The sequence below is a fragment of the Balearica regulorum genome, chromosome 10 (assembly GCF_011004875.1).
Source record: "Balearica regulorum gibbericeps isolate bBalReg1 chromosome 10, bBalReg1.pri, whole genome shotgun sequence".
In the NCBI taxonomy this organism is placed as follows: domain Eukaryota; kingdom Metazoa; phylum Chordata; class Aves; order Gruiformes; family Gruidae; genus Balearica; species Balearica regulorum.
In genome coordinates, this window is record NC_046193.1 from 6,906,924 (window position 1) to 6,924,605 (window position 17,682).

Genomic DNA, 17,682 nt, shown 5'->3' on the forward strand with positions numbered 1-17,682 from the left:
TGACCACTCTCATAGTTTAAAATAAAAAAAAATAAATTTTTTTTTCTTTTCTTTTTCTTGTGTTCAGATGAAATTTCATGTGTTTCAATTTGTTCCCGTTGCCTCTTGCCCAGTCAGTAGGCACAGCTGAGATGAGTCTGGCTCCCTCCTCATTCACTCCCACCAGGCATTCATACGTTGAGACAGGACCTCAAACAGGACAAAGCTCAGAGCTGTAGAACAAGAACACCCTATTTAAAAAGAAAGGCATGACATTGTGAAGGCTGTGACTTTCAGGTGTGGTAAAAGTGCATGCTGTGGAGGTTATTTTGCAAATTTAACATTGCTGGTGAAAAGTCATTCTGTAATTAAAATCGACCAGAGGAATAGTTGGGAAATAACGCAGGAGAATGTGTTCAGTTACCCAGTATGTAAGTGCTAGATCCTGGCATGCTTATAAGTGTTCCTTATTAAATTTTACAGCGTTAGTAAGTATGATCCCTAAGTTAAGTGGGTCAAGCTTTTCTGCAGAGTGCTCCAGGGAGTTCCCTGGCAGCAGTTCTCTCCTAATACACAGGTGAGAGCGGTGTGGGTGCACAGGCAATGAAATAGGTATTTTCATTGGCATGTCCCAGTGTCTTGTGCCCCAGGAAGCTGGGGTTGTAGTTGAGTTCAAAAAAGTACATAGATCTATTGTAAAACACAGTTGGCTTGGTGTGATGTCTGCTATTTTGAGGATTTGAAATGCATTTTTCTTATGAACTATTGTCTGCAACACAGGAGTCTAAATGTTACATTTCACCGCACTGGGATATGTCGAGGTTCTCCTGAAACCATGAAATTTGTAGTGGCTCTTGTTGCTTTTGGATTAATTATTATTTGAGTTGAACTTACAGTAAATATGATCTGGTCAAGCATATTTTGCCTTATAATTTAACTACTTGTAGTAACATGGCAAATAAAGGAGTGGACCTTATCTTGAAATAATGGAGACTGCTGTCTGGGTTAAAGCCTGAATAGTTTAAGAGATTTTTTTTTTTTTTTAAATAACAGCTTAAGCCCAATAAAAATTTAAGTTCTTAATTAAAAAAATAATAAAATTTACATTAATATTTTATTATTACATTTACTTTGGAAAGATAATATGTCACTATATTACAGTTTGCTTCATTTGTGAATAAGCCAATTGGGAAAATATTCTCTGCAGAGAAAATTAATGTCTCTGTCATATCTAGAATACCTTGTAAATTTTCACTTTATCTGGGATTTAGCAGTTCTTTCATTCCTTTTTTCACTTAATATAATTTAATACTTGTTGAATGTTGTACAGTTTTAAAATGTTCTGTAGGTAGAACCAATTTTCCTACCTTAGCAAGTACGTTCGGTGTGTATTGTGTGTATGGCCTTTATAAAAATCACAGGTTCAAGTAAAAAAGGTTCTGGATGTACTTTATAAAAAAAAATTATTTCATTCCTCAATAGGGCATTTGTCAAATGCCATTATTGCATGCTTTCAGTGTTTTTTCCCCAAAGAGGCTGAATTAGCCTCTGGACTTCACAATCTCAGAACCAGAGAAAAGAAGTTAAATGATAACTGTTTTAGCTATGTGTTTGAATTTATTTTTTTTTTTCCTTGGAATTTTTTAGGCATAGTGTGTGAGTAATAAGATGGATCTTTTGATTATATGGAGAGAGTATCTCGCTGTTCTTCAGTTCTTTCAGAAGGGCCGATGAGTTTCCAGAAGACCTTTTAGGGAGTTGAGTGCCAGCTTACTGTATGGGTTTTTAATTACTACTCTGATTTTGACCAAATTAAATGTCATGCCAGTGTTGTTTTGGGCTTAGTGGCCTTATGAAACTGTAACCTACCTTTTAAACTATTTTTCCTCATTTTGCAAAGGTCATTATGTTTAAAAGGATATTCTTCTAAGTTTTACTCATGCTTTTGGGTACAACTGTATCACCACCAATCACTTCATAGAAATTTCTCTTGGTTTCTGGTGTATAAAGTTTAGTTGGTAGTATGTTGGCAGTGACTTGCTGTTGAATAGAGCCATAGATTTCATTAGTTTTAGCCTTGCTTTACAAAATAAATTGATGTTTATAAATTTCTTTCCTTCCAAGATTGGTGAGATGGTTTTTAAAAAAAAAATTATTGTGAAACTGCATTTCATACTATTAATCCAGAAATGGCACAATACTTGAGTTCTGCTGAGTTTGAGTATAATTAAATCTGTTCAAAGTACTTCTGTGAATAACCTTCTTACTTAATTATCCTATTGTTTGCTGACAAGTGCCTTCTAGAGGTAGGAGGTTATCTGCAGACTAGACAAGGATCACTTTTATGCCTGTGCATTTTTCATTCTTCGTATGTGTGATTGGAAGTTGTCCATCTTTCCAAACCATATGGGCTAAGTCTTGATTTTTACTTTTGTTGTCAGGCCTTTCATGAATTCAACTGTGAATGTAGGATGTTTTCTTAAAATCGGATGGACTGATTACCTTGCTTATTTTGTTTTGGATAAACAAATGCTGATAGAAGCAAGATTTTATTTTCTGTTAAGGTAATTTGGATGATAGCTCATCCAAACAACGGATCCAGACAAAGGAACAGTGACTCCTTTTGTCTTCTGGCTCTAGGTTAAGATTTAAAGGAATAAGATGTAATTAAGCTGCTTTTCCTCATTTGTGAGCTACTGGGGTCCTCACCTTCTCCATCAGCTTAAAGATTTTGTTTCTACAGGGTCACGAGAGAGCAGAGAATCAGCGCATATAGAATGGTGTATTTAAGACTACTGGCAACTTCATGTGTTCTTTCTGCTTTTTGGTGCTTCAGGGTTAGACCGCTGCATTGTAATGTGTGTAGGTCACTGCCTAAGTACACACAGATGAAGCTAGTGTGGGATACCAAGGCTATGCAGAATAAGTGGTATATCTTTAGATGAAGCCTGTGATTAGTGGTGTTCTGGGGTCTGCGTGAGCTACCTCTTTGTCTCTGGGAGGAAGGGTAAAGCAAATCTTGAATTTGTTAGTGTCAAGTGGCTTGGGATCTGATGATATGAAGAGTCATGAGTTTCTTTTACCATGTCATGAAATCATACAGGACCAATTCAGAATTCTCTTTTTGTAAAAAGAAAATTGTCACAGGCAGGATCTATTCCCTAGGAAACACTATTGCCTTGCTTGTTCTGCCTGCAGCTTACTTTGAATTTGTTCTGCTTCAGAGGATACGACATATGCCCCCTTTTTCCTTTTGATAAAACTGGTGCCTAAACATACAGAATTTGATTGAGCAGGATCAAGATATGTTACTAATAGGTAAATTTGATTTATAGTATCATGTTGACAGTGTTATTTAATAGATTCTGAACTTACATGGGATAAGGATGTAGAGTTGTCTAATGGCTTTAATATCTCAGGAGGATGGTCGTTGATGTTGAGTTTTTTAGTCAGTGTAATCCTAGACCTTCAGTGATTCTTTCAGGGCATTGCTTTCATTTTTTCTTGTCTCCATATACACTCACATTAATGTGGTTTTAAGTTGGGTACAGACTATCTCCAAGTAAAGAGGAGTAGTACAAAATGATAGTGAGGAGAAGAAATTTGAATTGAAGAAGTGGTACTTCAGTTTAGATGTTGTCCTTTGGGTTACTCTTTCAGAAAGCTGAACCCAAACCTCATGCAGCAGTGATCAAAATACAAACTTGCAATTCTGTACTTCTAATTTATTAAATTAATTGGAAGACTAGAAACTTTTACAGTTTTTATTCTTCCTGTTGCCCAGTCTCTCAAAGCTTGTGTTAGTTCTCTGGAAGAAAGCAAACATGCCAGAGTTGCACAGGAATGTTTATAAACTACATGCTACTAATATTCAGCAAAGTTTGAGCCAAGAGTTGAAAAGCAGGAATGTTGCATGCAGACTTCCTTACTTGCAAGCGGATGAACTGCAGAGCAGATCTTGAAAGGAGTTTATCCCAGTTTGGTGGTTATAATTTCTGAAGCATGATTCCTTGTCCTCTAGCAGTTGCATTTATCAGTAAAAAGCATTGAGACATTTTAGACATTTGTCTTAAGTATTTAATATTCTAATCTAACGCAGCTGTTGTAGTCTTCACTTTATTAGATCCTTAGTTGGAGCCTAATTCTGCAAATTTGTTGATATGAGTTGTCACTTGGAAACAAATTATGCTGATGCCATCTACATCCAAGGGGAGAAAAAAGTCTGTTGGTCAGCATTTCTCTCCAGTACTGCTCCTTAATTGATTTCTACACAGGACTTGCTTTTAAAATTTCTTTATGTTCTTAATCTCTAAAGTAGTTTAGCTGACTCGGGTACTTTTTTCTAAGATTCAAAATTTTCTTTAGACATTATTTTTGTTTTCTATTAATCCTTTGAAAGTTTGAATCTATTTTATAAACATCTACATAGTATCAGTAAACAAGGAAATTACTGCTTGCTTACATACTTAATTACCCTATGTGCCTTGACAAATTAGAATGTTCTTAAATAATTCTGTTTTGAAAAAATTAAAACTCACTTTTGATGTTTTTGATAAATATGGGCTTATTAGTTGGTTTTTGTTTGATGCAAGTTTTTTAAGCCTTTCTGTTCTATGTTTTCTTCAGTATTCTCCTAATGACTTATTAGCTTTTCTAACACCAACAAGTGTTTGTGTGCTGAAGTCCTGTAATGGCTTGGCAATGTTGTTGTTGAACTACGAGAATTAATTACATACATTTTACTTTATGGATTTTGCTTTCTGTACCAGAGTGTGCAGATTAGCTGGTGAAGATGTAAGGTGGCCTGTGTTGTTTGTTACCAAGAGCATCAAATAGACTCATTGTTTACATCCTCAGTATTTATGAGCCTATGCATCATATGCTAGTGGTTTAGGGCAAAATAATCCTGAATTTAGTGGGCTTTTTATTTTGGTTCTGACTTTTTTAATACCAGTCACGTATTCTTTAACATATTTACAAATAATAGTTACTGGGGTTTTACAAGGTAGAAATGGAGGCTGACTTTGCCTTTTCTTTGTGGCAATTTAATTGGTGCCCAAACTCTTTTGCTTTTGGAGTGTATGTTTGGTTTTTTCTTATTATTATTTGTATTTTTTGCTAATCTAATGAAAATTATATTGGTAACCTGGCTTTTTTTTGTTTTTGAATGGCAGAGTGAGTGAAGCTGACAGAAAAACTTTTTATTATCTGTTGCTTCAGTTGGAAACATTAAAAATAATCTAAAAAATAATGCGTAAAGGTTTGCAAAATACTGATATCTTTAAAAAGACACATGAACCTAAAATGGTTTGTTTTAAATGAGAACTGCAACAAGTAATTTTCTCCCCATCTTACATTTAGGATTTTTGTCCGAAACATCTTGCTTTTCTCATAGTCATTGAGGATATACTAGTTCTTCAGATCTGAAATAAATGAAAAAGAAATACTCTACATTTCAGTAAGGCACATGCAGCTGCCATCCTGGCAACATGCAGTTAGTTGGATGTTTCCTGCAAAATATGTTTCCATCATGACAGCTTTATAGACACATGTGCACTTCTGAGTAGTTTTTATAGCAGTTGCGGCTCTGTGCCAGGTTTAATCCAACCATGGCTTCCTCATCCTTGCCTGACCAGTGAAGAGTCTTACTTATTGCAAGTTGAACGTTGTTTCTTTTTGTTTGCTGGTTCAGCTGTAAAGTCACATTGGCAGGTAAGGTTTGAGACTAAAGGATGTTAGTATATTATGGTATGTTATATTTATTTTGTGGTGTATTCTGGTAGTGCTTATGCTCCATTAGGCAAGTTCACGTTCAGGCTAGGTGCTGGAAACCAGATTAGGCTTAAAGGTGGTGAGCAGGTTAAAAGGTGGTGTGTTACTGGTAGACGAGACAGGCAAGCAGGTCAGGAAGGAGGTGTGAAGGAGGATGACTGCATTTTGAAATTGTGATGGGGTTTGTGTTTGGTTTTTGCTGCAAATTACTATTTTCTGTTGTATTTAATGAGGTGTTGGAAGGTTTAAAAAAGTTGGCTAGAACTTTCACCACTTGTATGAGGAAATATGAGAAAACACATTAAGTTATTGGCAAACCTAGTGCACTGATTCATCTGTTTAGCATATGAAGAATGACCTTTGTTTTTTTTAAGTCCTTTTCTAACTGTTTTCATGTGAAGTGCACTACTATGGGTAGCACCAATCAAATACCAGGTGGTCTTAAGAGAAGGTAAAAAAAATGGAGGGGATTAGTATGAGGGGTGTTGGGCACTTTCGGTTCTCAATGAAGATGAGTGGAATTGATGTTGTATAGGGAAGGCAGTGTTCAGGGCTGCGCAGAGCTAATCTGTTGCATTGACATCATACCCAGGCCCTACAGGTCACCGCTGTGACATCCTGGAGTAGTCTCAGCAGGTTGTGCCTCATTTGTGCCACATCTCACCTGAGTATGAAAACAGGACTTCAGTCTGCACAACTTTCAAGAGGGCAGCTTTCAGAATTATTAAAATAATTCTTTAAGAGGAGATATGTTTGCATAATATAATTACAATTGGAAGTTGCTACGTAGGCATCAGAAAAAGGAAACGTGTTCCTGTAATTAAAGCTCTTTGGATATTGATTTATCGTGGGAATTACGATGTTAACTGTTTTGCAACATGTAACTTGAGAAATACCAATCAGATACCCCACTTTTTTGCAGAACCAAACTGAAGAACCATGAGTATGAAACTTTGGATCAGTTGGAGGCCGATCTGAACTTGATGTTTGAAAATGCCAAGCGCTACAACGTTCCCAATTCTGCCATCTATAAGAGAGTACTGAAAATGCAGCAGGTCATGCAGGTATGTGGAGTAGAACAATCAAAAGGCTATAACTTCACATGTTAATTTATTTCCATAATGAATACTTTTTTCCAAAATAATTTTTAACTAGACCTGTGTTGGCAGTAGTATTTTCTTGCTTATGGGGAAGTATGGGAATGAAGGGAACCATAGGGTGATTTTTCTTCAGCACACCTACTGCCTTCTATGATTTCTTTTGGTCAGTTTTGTTCCTTACTATGACTCTTAACCCAATTGAGTTGTGAGAAAATAGATGCTGTGGTGGTTTTTTTTAGGGTTTGCAGGTAATTGGAGGGAGCTAAAACACTTCAAATTTCATGAAGTGTTCCAGCTAATTGCTGCAGGCTGAAATGATGTTGTTTCCAAATACATTCCTCAAAAATTTTCCTGACAGTTAAAAAGAATTATACTGCTACTTTATGTCAGCCAACTTGAATTAAATAAATCACAGGAAATATTTTGATGGTGGTTTAGTCTCAAAACCTGTAGTTGCATCTTTCTTCATGCATCTGATTTGTTCTGATGTTTAATATTGCTCTGGAAATGTCCAGCAGTGAGTTTGGCTTCAGGGATTTATTCTTTTTTCAGGCAAAGAAGAAGGAGCTTGCTAGGAGAGATGACATTGAGGATGGGGACAGTATGATTTCTTCTGCTACATCTGATACTGGAAGCTCAAAAAGGAAAAGGTATGCACTTCTGTAGTTCCTGCACATCATGACATTGCTACATCTTTTATTTGTTTATGAGAAAATTAAGGCACGTTTTTTAGCATTTGTGTAAGGATTTGTAGTTCTGAAACTTTATTAAGTGTTGGCTTTAATTAATTCAAAACTATTTGCTGATTTAATTTTCCTTTTTTGGACTATTAGTTGGCAGTTGTCAACATAACTTCAGTAAGTGGCATAGAAACTGTAGTTGCACTGAATTAGGTAATTCTTTCATTTCTGGATTTTTATTTGTTTTTTTAGCCTGCTGTGTTGCCTACCTTCACAGGTTGTTAGCAATTACTGCTTCTTTTCTACTACTTCTCCAATATATGACTATTTATGTAGTTTGGGTAGCAATTTCAGAATATAATTGAAGCTAACACTTGAATTATTTTTTTAATTGAATTGTAGTTGAATTATTTTTTTGGAAGTTTATAGTATTACTCTACAAATATTTTTATTTGGTGAAGTCCCCTGGCATAAATATTTTCATTTTCCATGACCTGAACTCTGCTTGAGGAGTTTTCATCATTAATGTTAGAGGACTACTTCTCTTTCCCTTCTGAATTTGCAGTCTTCAGCGATAGCTGTTGTGTAATTAATACTAGTGAAATATTTCACTCCAAGTGATAGTTTCTCTAGTCTGCCTCATGGTGTCATTTGAAATAAGTTCCAGCTTCTGATAACATTCCTGCAATAGCAGTAACTGCCAGTGTAAAACTGTAATTCAGCATCTTTCTTTAGTGTTGCTTATGACCTTCAGCTTCCTGTTCTTTTAGTTCTTTGTTTTGTCAAAGTGACAGCAGTTGTGGGGGGAGGAAGGGAATGAAATAGAGCATCAGCAAAGAGTCACTTAAGAGCAATGAATTAAGCGCAACAATGTACACTCATAAAAAAATCTGCAGAGAGAAAACGTTAACATGGATTTAGGAGGTGGTACAGTGCAGAGATGCTAAGAAGAAGAAAAGTAGCGCAATGGTAAGACAGACCACAGTACCAAATGATTATCAGGAAGGAGCAAATTGCTGTTTTTTTGATCTTCAGATTCAGAGAGAACTACTAACCTAATCAAGCAAGTCAAACTGTCATCAGTGTCCTTTTAACCTTATGTTGCTTTTGATCACCTGAAATGCTTAAAAGAAAAAATCTGCCAGGCCTTGTTGCCCAAGAACAGTAAAATAGAAAATGTTGTGTTCATAGGTAAGGGAAATCAAAATGATTTTATTTTCTTCATGCCTGAAGATAATCTGAAAAGGCTTTTGATGTTGTCAGTTCAATACTTGTTATCAGTTTCATTTGCTGAATGATAGGAAGTACAAGAAGATTGTAAATGCTGCTGATAGAAGTGAAGCACTGAGAGGAATTCCAAAATGGTGCTGAAAAAAGAAACTAAAAACCCAGGCAAAATTCATCCCATTGGGAAAATAATAGTGACACAGAAGAAAGTTGTTTGAATGTCCCCTTTTATGTATCAGATGCATGACCTGAATCTTGAGTGTTGGCCGGCCTTCTACTATTTCAGCTTTGGTTTTGCTTTACCTGCTTCCATTGAACCAAATGTTAAAACTTGGAAACATGTTAAAATGTGGAATTTGGAAGCGTTTGTCTGTTCTGGCATTGCTCATCTGCTAATGTGAACCACTAACAGTTTTCAGCAGTGAAGATAATGCAGAAAAAAGTTTGTAACCTATAGAACATACATTTTGAATTTTCTCACATATTGTTGTGACATCAATTTCCATTAATTATTTTGCTGATCTCACCAAGGAGCAAAAGGTATCTGAGGCACGAGGCTATGCTGAATTAGGTATACTTTAAATGTAGGAGGAAAAGATCCAGATGATGAGGAAATCTGTGATGCAGTTTGGTTTCTAGTGATGTTTTGCACATTCTGCAAATGAAGATAGTTTTTGTTGTTTTTGTTGTCTTTACAGATAATACAGTCAAAGTTATAGCTACCTGAATAAGTCTTACAGAGATTGCAATTTGGAAGCTGTTTTAAAAGCGCTTTGTATCGAGTGCATTTCTAAGAGTGCCACAGTATCTGAGCTGAGATTATACATTATTAACATAAGCTTTCCTCTCCCTTATTTGATTTGCTTGTAGATCATGTAGCTTACAGGGAGCCACGCATAACTGTTTTCCTAATAAGCTGTGTCTTGGTTGTGCTGTCAGATGAGACAACCATAGTAGCTACACGTAGGATGTGGTGATAGCATGTACGTGGGTTTGCAGGTTTGGTGAGCTTTATTGACTTGTAACTTCATTTGAGTGTGGTTGACAGATACTTAAGCAATTCAGACCCTTCTTTCTACTACATTCTTCATGTCCTTATTTTTCTTGTATCTGGTACTGAAGAAGATACAGAATTACTGAGATAAACAACTCAAGTCTTTGATATTCTGTATTTGGCAGAGGTAGTTGTGAACATACTGGCTGAGGGGTATTTCCCTGTTTGCACTAGATGTGGAGATCTTGGATTCGGATGCTTAGTCCTGACTGATCTGTTTTCTCTGCAGCTGGAAGGTGCTTAGAGGTCCTTTTGACCTTTGTACTTTTGAAAAGTAGTTTTTTGTTTTATTCTGTAGAACACTTAAACTCAAGGTGAATGAGAGAAAAATCGTATCTTAAAGTTGGTTTCTTGTTTATTTAGCAGACTGCTGGTTATGTGATGTCACTATTTGCAAATGGACCTGTGTTTCTAGTGCCTTAATGTTGAACTTGTGTGTGTGCTTAGGTGGTTGTGGTTGTTTTCTCATGGTAGAAGATAATGTAATTTTAATATTAGTGTTGGAAGTGAGGAAAAGAGCCCCTAACATTTATTCTTTTGTTCTTCTGCTTAAACTAACAGTAAAAAGAATATACGAAAGCAACGAATGAAGATCTTATACAATGCAGTTCTGGAAGCTCGAGAACCGGGCACAGGCAGACGGCTCTGTGATCTGTTTATGGTTAAGCCATCCAAAAAGGACTATCCAGACTATTATAAAATTATCTTGGAGCCCATGGACTTGAAAATGATAGAACACAACATCCGCAATGATAAGTACGCAGGGGAAGAAGCTATGATTGAAGACATGAAGCTCATGTTCCGAAATGCAAGGCATTATAATGAGGAAGGCTCCCAGGTATTGTTTTGATTATGCAGTCACACTTACGTCTCTGCTTCTTTGCAGACTTATAAGTTATGTTAGGATGATTTAGCTTTGACTGTTACTCACATCGTTTGTGATAATTGTTTATTGATCTAAAATGGAAATATGACTTTTTCTATCTGCTGGTGTTTTAAATTCTGTCTTCATCTGTAGTTGTATAAACATGAAATGCATCACACTCCTTTGCAAAGGTTAGACTTATTTCTTGTTAGCTAAACTTGTTACTCCACTACAAAGAATGTCAGCGGAATATTTCCTAGTATGTTTAAAAAAAAAAAATCAGCTGGTTACTAAATTCTCATTATTCATCCTCAGTTAATCACATAAAGGTATTTGCACAGTGAACGATCATCAGCACATGATTTGGAGCTCTTATCCTCTGAGAAGGGATGTCTTAGTTGGAGAGAAACCAGCTTTGTTTTCATGGAAGTGGAGAGTGTGGGAGATCAGACTAGACGACCTGACTTGTTTAATCGAACAAAAGGAGTCTGAAAGGATTATGCTTTTCCCTTACAAATACATTATAGGGTGTTGCTATATTGTGCAAGCGTGATGTTGTGGAACAGAGTGGTGGTAAGAAACCTACAGCTGTTTCTAATGAGGAACTTTATCAGCTACTGTACAGGACTTTATGATGAAGTTGCGTTCACTGGTGTTGAATTTAAAGACTCAGGAAGACTGTTGTAGTCCTGTGTGCCTTGATGGAACCATAATAGTTCAAGAGATCTTTCATTGCTTAGCAGATGAGGTTTGATGAGGAAGTTGATGAAACTACACTTTACTGTTTTGCAGTCTTTGGAATAGAAATGCAGCTTAATTGGATAATTTATTCAAGATTTATTTCTCTCTGATTGAGATAGTGTTCATCAGTTCTGCTTACCTGTATGTCTATTGAAGGTGTAGATTTGAGAAATAAGCCCTTCTTTTTAATCAAGTACTTGGTTTTGCATTCGGCTTTTTCAAACTAACATTTAAATGTTTCTTGGGGGCTAGTTCTAAACTAGTCTAAACACAGTAAACCTAGTGTGGTTTTGGTTGGTTTTTTTAAATTACTTTACTGATTAATAGGTATACAATGATGCCCATATGCTGGAAAAGATCCTTAAAGAAAAAAGGAAAGAACTGGGACCTCTAGCTGAAGATGATGATGTTGCATCCCCTAAACTAAAGCTAAGTAAGGCAACCTTGTACATTGCTATGCCTGGTTTCGACACTACAGATTAACAGGTCTTTCTTTTAGAATAGAGACATGATCTGCAAGTTTACACTGACATGCAAAGTAGATTTCGAAAATATAATTCACGAAGCAATGATGTGTTGATATGTGCATATAATAAAATTCAGTTGTTGCATATAGCATTTTCTAAGAAAAGTAACTTAGAATGAAGAAACAAAACTTGGGAATGGTTGGAATGACTGGCATTAAGTCATGTGGTGTTATCCAAATGTTAGATGCTGCATTCTGTGCTCAGTACCACTTCATTAACACGCTTAATGTGTGCTAGTGGGATTGCTTACAAGTAAGGTGCTTCTCAAACTGAGTAAAGCTCTTAATTTCCCTGGTCAAATGTGTGGGATTTCCACAGAATGATAAATGTGAGCTTTATTTGGAAAATTTTTGAAAGCCATGAAAACCACAGAAGTGAAATTTCCAACAATGTCTGTTCCTAGAGCTGTTGCCTGTACAAACTAGATTTGCTACTACTCAAATCTTATGTCCCCTGAATACGTGTTCAGAACTTAGCAAACTGAGAAGCATAAATTTGCACAGAAAAGGCTTAAAGAAAATAACTGCGCACAACCCTCTTGAAAATAAAAATGTGCAGCTCTTAGGTACGGTACAGGTGGTAGAGAATTCACAAGCAGAGACTATGCAGTACAGTAACAGAGATCCTGAATTAATCAAAAAGCTGATCTGATTGATCGTCCCATGGGAGGCCTTATTTTACATTTTACGTGTAATAATCCTCTGTAATTTGGCATAAACCTGTCACAAAGGAATCTAATAATATTTAGTATGCTTAATTTTAGTGATAGCAAAAACCCTGTGATGACTGGATTTTTAACGGCTGTAGAGAGAAATTCATGTAGGGCTAGTAAAGACCAAACTGAGTTTAGAAGAGTTATTAATAACATTAGGTAGGAAAATATGTTTTCCATACCTAAGTCGGAAGAGACCTCCACCAGCCCGACCACTCAGAAACATATGATTCTGTGTTTGCCAAAAATAACATAAAAAATAAATAAATTCATACAATTATGAAAAATAAAAGAAGCTGCAACTTGGAATGGGCTCCTTGTTGTGAGTCTTCTGCTCATACCATAAAGTGGTTCTTCAATAAGCAATTCTCTGATGGAAAGCAGATGGACAAAGAGGTGTGCAAGCTCTGTTTTTGTAATGACTCTTTTTTTTTTTTGTCTGCTTAGGTAGAAAAAGTGGCATTTCTCCTAAAAAATCGAAATACATGACTCCAATGCAACAGAAGTTGAATGAGGTGTATGAAGCAGTTAAGAATTACACGGATAAACGAGGCAGGCGACTGAGCGCCATCTTCTTGAGGCTGCCATCTCGGTCTGAACTTCCTGACTATTATGTTACCATTAAAAAGCCCGTTGACATGGAAAAGATCAGAAGTCATATGATGGCAAATAAATACCAGGATATTGATTCCATGGTAGAGGACTTTGTCATGATGTTCAATAATGCTTGCACATATAACGAGCCAGAATCTTTGATTTATAAAGATGCCCTGGTCCTGCATAAAGTTTTGCTTGAAACTCGGAGAGAAATAGAAGGAGATGAGGATTCTCATGTGCCCAATGTCACCTTGCTAATTCAGGAACTTATCCATAACCTTTTTGTATCTGTTATGAGCCACCAGGATGATGAGGGCAGATGCTACAGTGACTCCTTAGCCGAGATTCCTGCTGTTGATCCCAATTTCCCAAATAAACCTCCTCTGACTTTTGATATTATCCGAAAAAACGTTGAAAATAATCGCTATAGAAGATTGGACTTGTTTCAGGAGAATATGTTTGAGGTACTGGAGAGGGCAAGGAGAATGAACAGGTAAGCGAAGCCAAGTTTGTGCTAATTTTCAAATTCAAAAAATGAAGTGGAGGAGCTGTTCATTAACTGCTTGACTAGTGGATTACTTTTTTGGAGCAATCACAGTTATATGAGTTATGGTAATATTATGCAAAAACTATGAACACTTGCAACTTTTTGCAGAGTTTTACTTGAATTAGGTAGAGTACTTGGTATATACAAGTGAGATCTTGACTGCGAAGGAGAGGACATAAAAATGATATTAAAACATCTACTAACAGCAGTATGGGTAATTAAGTCAGTTTTGTTAATAATAGTGTTATTACTTAAGTTTTCAGAAGTTAATAGATTGTGGAAGTCCAGTGGCAAGTAGTTTTGGTCACAACCAGTTACCTTTGATTTTTCTGGGCTTTGATTTATCAGGACTGGTGTACGCAAAAATACTGTTTTAGGTAAACTATAATAAAAACTGACAGCAGAGTAGCAGGTGGAGCATGACTTGGCCAGTGTCTGCTGCTGCTTGTTGTGAGTGAGCACAGAAATCTGTTGGTAGAGTGAAGCTTTAGTTTTATCGTTGTGTCGATTGATGAGTATGTATTGAGGACCCTGTTTGACTCTGTACAAACTATGTTTCTGCCCTGTTGTATGTATTTTTGTACAGGACTGATTCAGAGATTTACGAGGATGCGGTTGAACTTCAGCAGTTCTTTATTAAAATTCGAGATGAGCTTTGTAAGAATGGAGAGATTCTTTTGTCACCTGCTCTCAGCTATACCACCAAGCATCTTCACAATGATGTAGAAAAGGAAAAGAAGGAAAAGCTGCCCAAAGAAATAGAGGAGGATAAGCTCAAAAGAGAGGAGGAGAAGAGAGGTAGCTACTTTTTTTCATAAATTTTAAATGTATTAATTGAAAAACATACCTATGCATATGATATATGCTCTGCTGTTGCTGCAGCTTCACCTACTGAAGGCACCTTAATAGTCTGGTTGTCTACCAAGAGTCTTGTATTTTCAAGTTATGAGAGACTTATTTTATTTTGATGCTTATCAGCCATGCCAGATGGCTGTAAGAAAGAGATGTAGGTAGATACTAACCTTATGTAAACTCTTTTTAATTGGAACACATTGGGGTACCAGTAGTCTTATTTCAAGGATATTAGAAAAGAAAACAATAGTTTTTTACTATAGCTTTCTGCTGATAATAAACTTGGTCAATTGGAACAGTCATTGCTTTTTAGTCATTTCCTTTTTGACAAATAATGGTTTCTTGGTGTGCTGGTGGTGTTGTCTATGATCATGCTTTTAACATTGCTAAAGAAGTGGTATTTAAGTAGGCCTTTTGCATTTCTTACTTGGCAACTGTGAGTGTGAAGAAGAATGCACTGTTTTGTAGGGCAAGAAACCTACTGTGAAGGTGTGCTGTGTTTCACAGTTCCTGGCTGTTACTGTCCATATAATTTTTGTGGAGCATGTCTAGAGGAATGAATGAGTAAAGCTTTCTAACTGCTCCTGCCCACAGATGGGAGCAGAGCTGTTAGCTCTTTGTCCTTGAATTGTCTTTCTAACATGGTTCATCTTCCCACATAGCACTAATGTCAGCAGAGTAAAGCCTACTCAGTATTATAAGGGGACAACAGCTGTAATGCCCTTTTTCTATCTCCCTTTGAGAGCTAAAGAACCCCAAAGAAAGCAAAACATGCCTTTCTGAAGGCTTCTGAGCTCAGTGCTGTCACTGAGTTCCTTTTCACTCACTGGGAGTACTCAGTAAAATTCAGCTGAAGAAGGGAAACCCAACCTTCAGCAGCACCAGCAGCAGAAAGGCTAGCAGCACAAAACACGCTTAAACCCTTCCTTCACGCTGGAAGCCAGTGACAGAGGGATGCATCAGATATCATGTGGCACTTCTGCACTCAGCAAAGGGTGACGGCATTCACATCAGGAATCTCTGCTAACATGGAAATGTGGCATTGCTAACGTCTGGTTTTCCCTTCTTGAAATAAGAAGCTGAAAAGAGTGAAGATTCTTCTGGATCAGCTGGGCTGTCGAGCTTGCATCGGACCTACAGCCAGGATTGCAGCTTCAAGAACAGCATGTACCACGTAGGAGATTATGTGTATGTGGAGCCTGCTGAAGCCAACTTGCAACCTCACATAGTCTGCATTGAGAGGCTGTGGGAAGATTCAGCTGGTAAGAATGTATTTGCTATAGGAAAACAATATGGTGAAACTTCTTACTACTATTTAAAACTTCAAATTTGAGCTTTTTCTGTGTGTACGTTATTTATTTTGTTTCCAGAAGTATGTGTGGACTGCTGAATATTTTTCTTGTTTCTGAGTTGCTTTGTTCCAAAGAGTATTACAAATATAAAGTTTTTGGATCAGCACACACTTTTTTGTTCTTCATTTCTGCCTGTATACCTTCAAATTGTAAGCATCCCAGAGAACAGGCTCTCCTAAATGGGATGGGCTCCTTGTAATTTAGATGCAGGAGAAGACATGGGGTTTTTCTGTGCTGAGAAATCTGAACCAAAGTCAGACACATTTAACTGCAAATGCTACTCACAACTCAATTTCAAAACTTGCATTTGTTAAATTTCAGAATTGAGCTGAATCTTGCATTTCCTAGGCCAAATCAAGCCATAACAAGTACTATTTTGTTTTTTATCATCAGTGATGCCCTCTGTTTGCAGCAGGTACTTCTCTTAAGTGTAAGGAAGGCTAGAGATATGACAAGAGTATCAGACAAGCATGGTGCACTCTCAGCAATCCTGCAGACTACAGTTGCTGAGAACTACAGTGGGGTATAGTGGGATTAACCATTTTGGTTGCACTTTTTTTTAAAGGGATGGAATGGATGTGTTACAAAGATTAAAAGGACTGTGACTCTTGAATTTGGAGTGGAGAAATGTAAGGCAGGATATAATTAAGGTTTGCATAATCATGAAGTGGGTAGATAAGGTGAATGCAGAAATACTATTCAACAAATCCAGCAGTACTACAGTTAGAGGGCACTTATTGACACTAATAAATTAAATTAAAGCATGTGACAGTGTTTGTCTTTTTAATACAGGGGGTAGAGAGCTTTGCATTGTATCTGGGTAGATGGACCATTGGCCAGTTGTACCTTTCTTATGTTCGTTTGTCTGTGATGAAGAAAGTGAATAACACTTTTTATTCTGGTTCAGTCTGCAGATTACAGATTTTGTTTGATTTAGAAAAATAGTACATATTTGTAACTTCTTTATAAATCATTGTTAACCATTTGAATTTGCCACAGCGTGACATGGAAGAAATAGTTCTTAAAAAACTTGAAACCAGTTGTCCAAGGTTCTTCAAATAATCAGGTGATTGTTGTATAGACTTTGAAGCCATTTCAAGGCCTGAAAGTCAAGATTTATGAATAAGAACAGATTCTTTCTTTACTTTGAGTCCAGGTTTTACTGGGGAAAAAACAATTGGCAGGCTTTTTAAGCAACATAGTTTTCCCTACCTGAAACAGTTCAGGAATCTTGTCCTGTTTTAAAACAGTTTACTCTCAGTATAAATGACTACATGGCTACTTGATTAATCAATCCAGTTGTTTTTTCTTGCTTACTAGAGAATATGCCATTTTACATCTTTTTCTCTTTCTTTCTCCTTTTTTTTTCCCCTTAAAGGAGAGAAATGGCTCTACGGCTGTTGGTTTTATCGCCCAAATGAAACATTTCATCTTGCAACACGAAAATTCTTGGAGAAAGAAGTTTTTAAAAGTGACTATTACAATAAAGTTCCTGTTAGCAAAATTTTAGGCAAATGTGTGGTCATGTTTGTCAAGGTGAGGGGCTATTCAGACTAATTCGTTAAGCAAATAATATGTTCTCTGCTATTTTCTTGAAGAGCTGTAGGCATTCTAACATAGAGACATTCTACTAATACTTAAATAAAATAGGACTTGCTCCTGTGTACTCTTTGTATT

At 36.6% G+C, this 17,682-nt stretch overlaps 1 protein-coding gene across 1 annotated transcript in view; it reads left to right on the plus strand.

Annotated features, from left to right (window-relative positions):
- PBRM1 (polybromo 1) overlaps positions 1 to 17,682 on the plus strand; it is a 66,790-nt gene that overhangs the window by 24,210 nt on the left and 24,898 nt on the right. Inside the window, 8 exon segments of the mRNA XM_075761883.1 lie at positions 6,674 to 6,815; positions 7,404 to 7,501; positions 10,374 to 10,650; positions 11,746 to 11,851; positions 13,105 to 13,747; positions 14,388 to 14,599; positions 15,730 to 15,915; positions 17,384 to 17,541. Coding sequence (XP_075617998.1) covers positions 6,674 to 6,815; positions 7,404 to 7,501; positions 10,374 to 10,650; positions 11,746 to 11,851; positions 13,105 to 13,747; positions 14,388 to 14,599; positions 15,730 to 15,915; positions 17,384 to 17,541 — 1,822 coding nt within the window.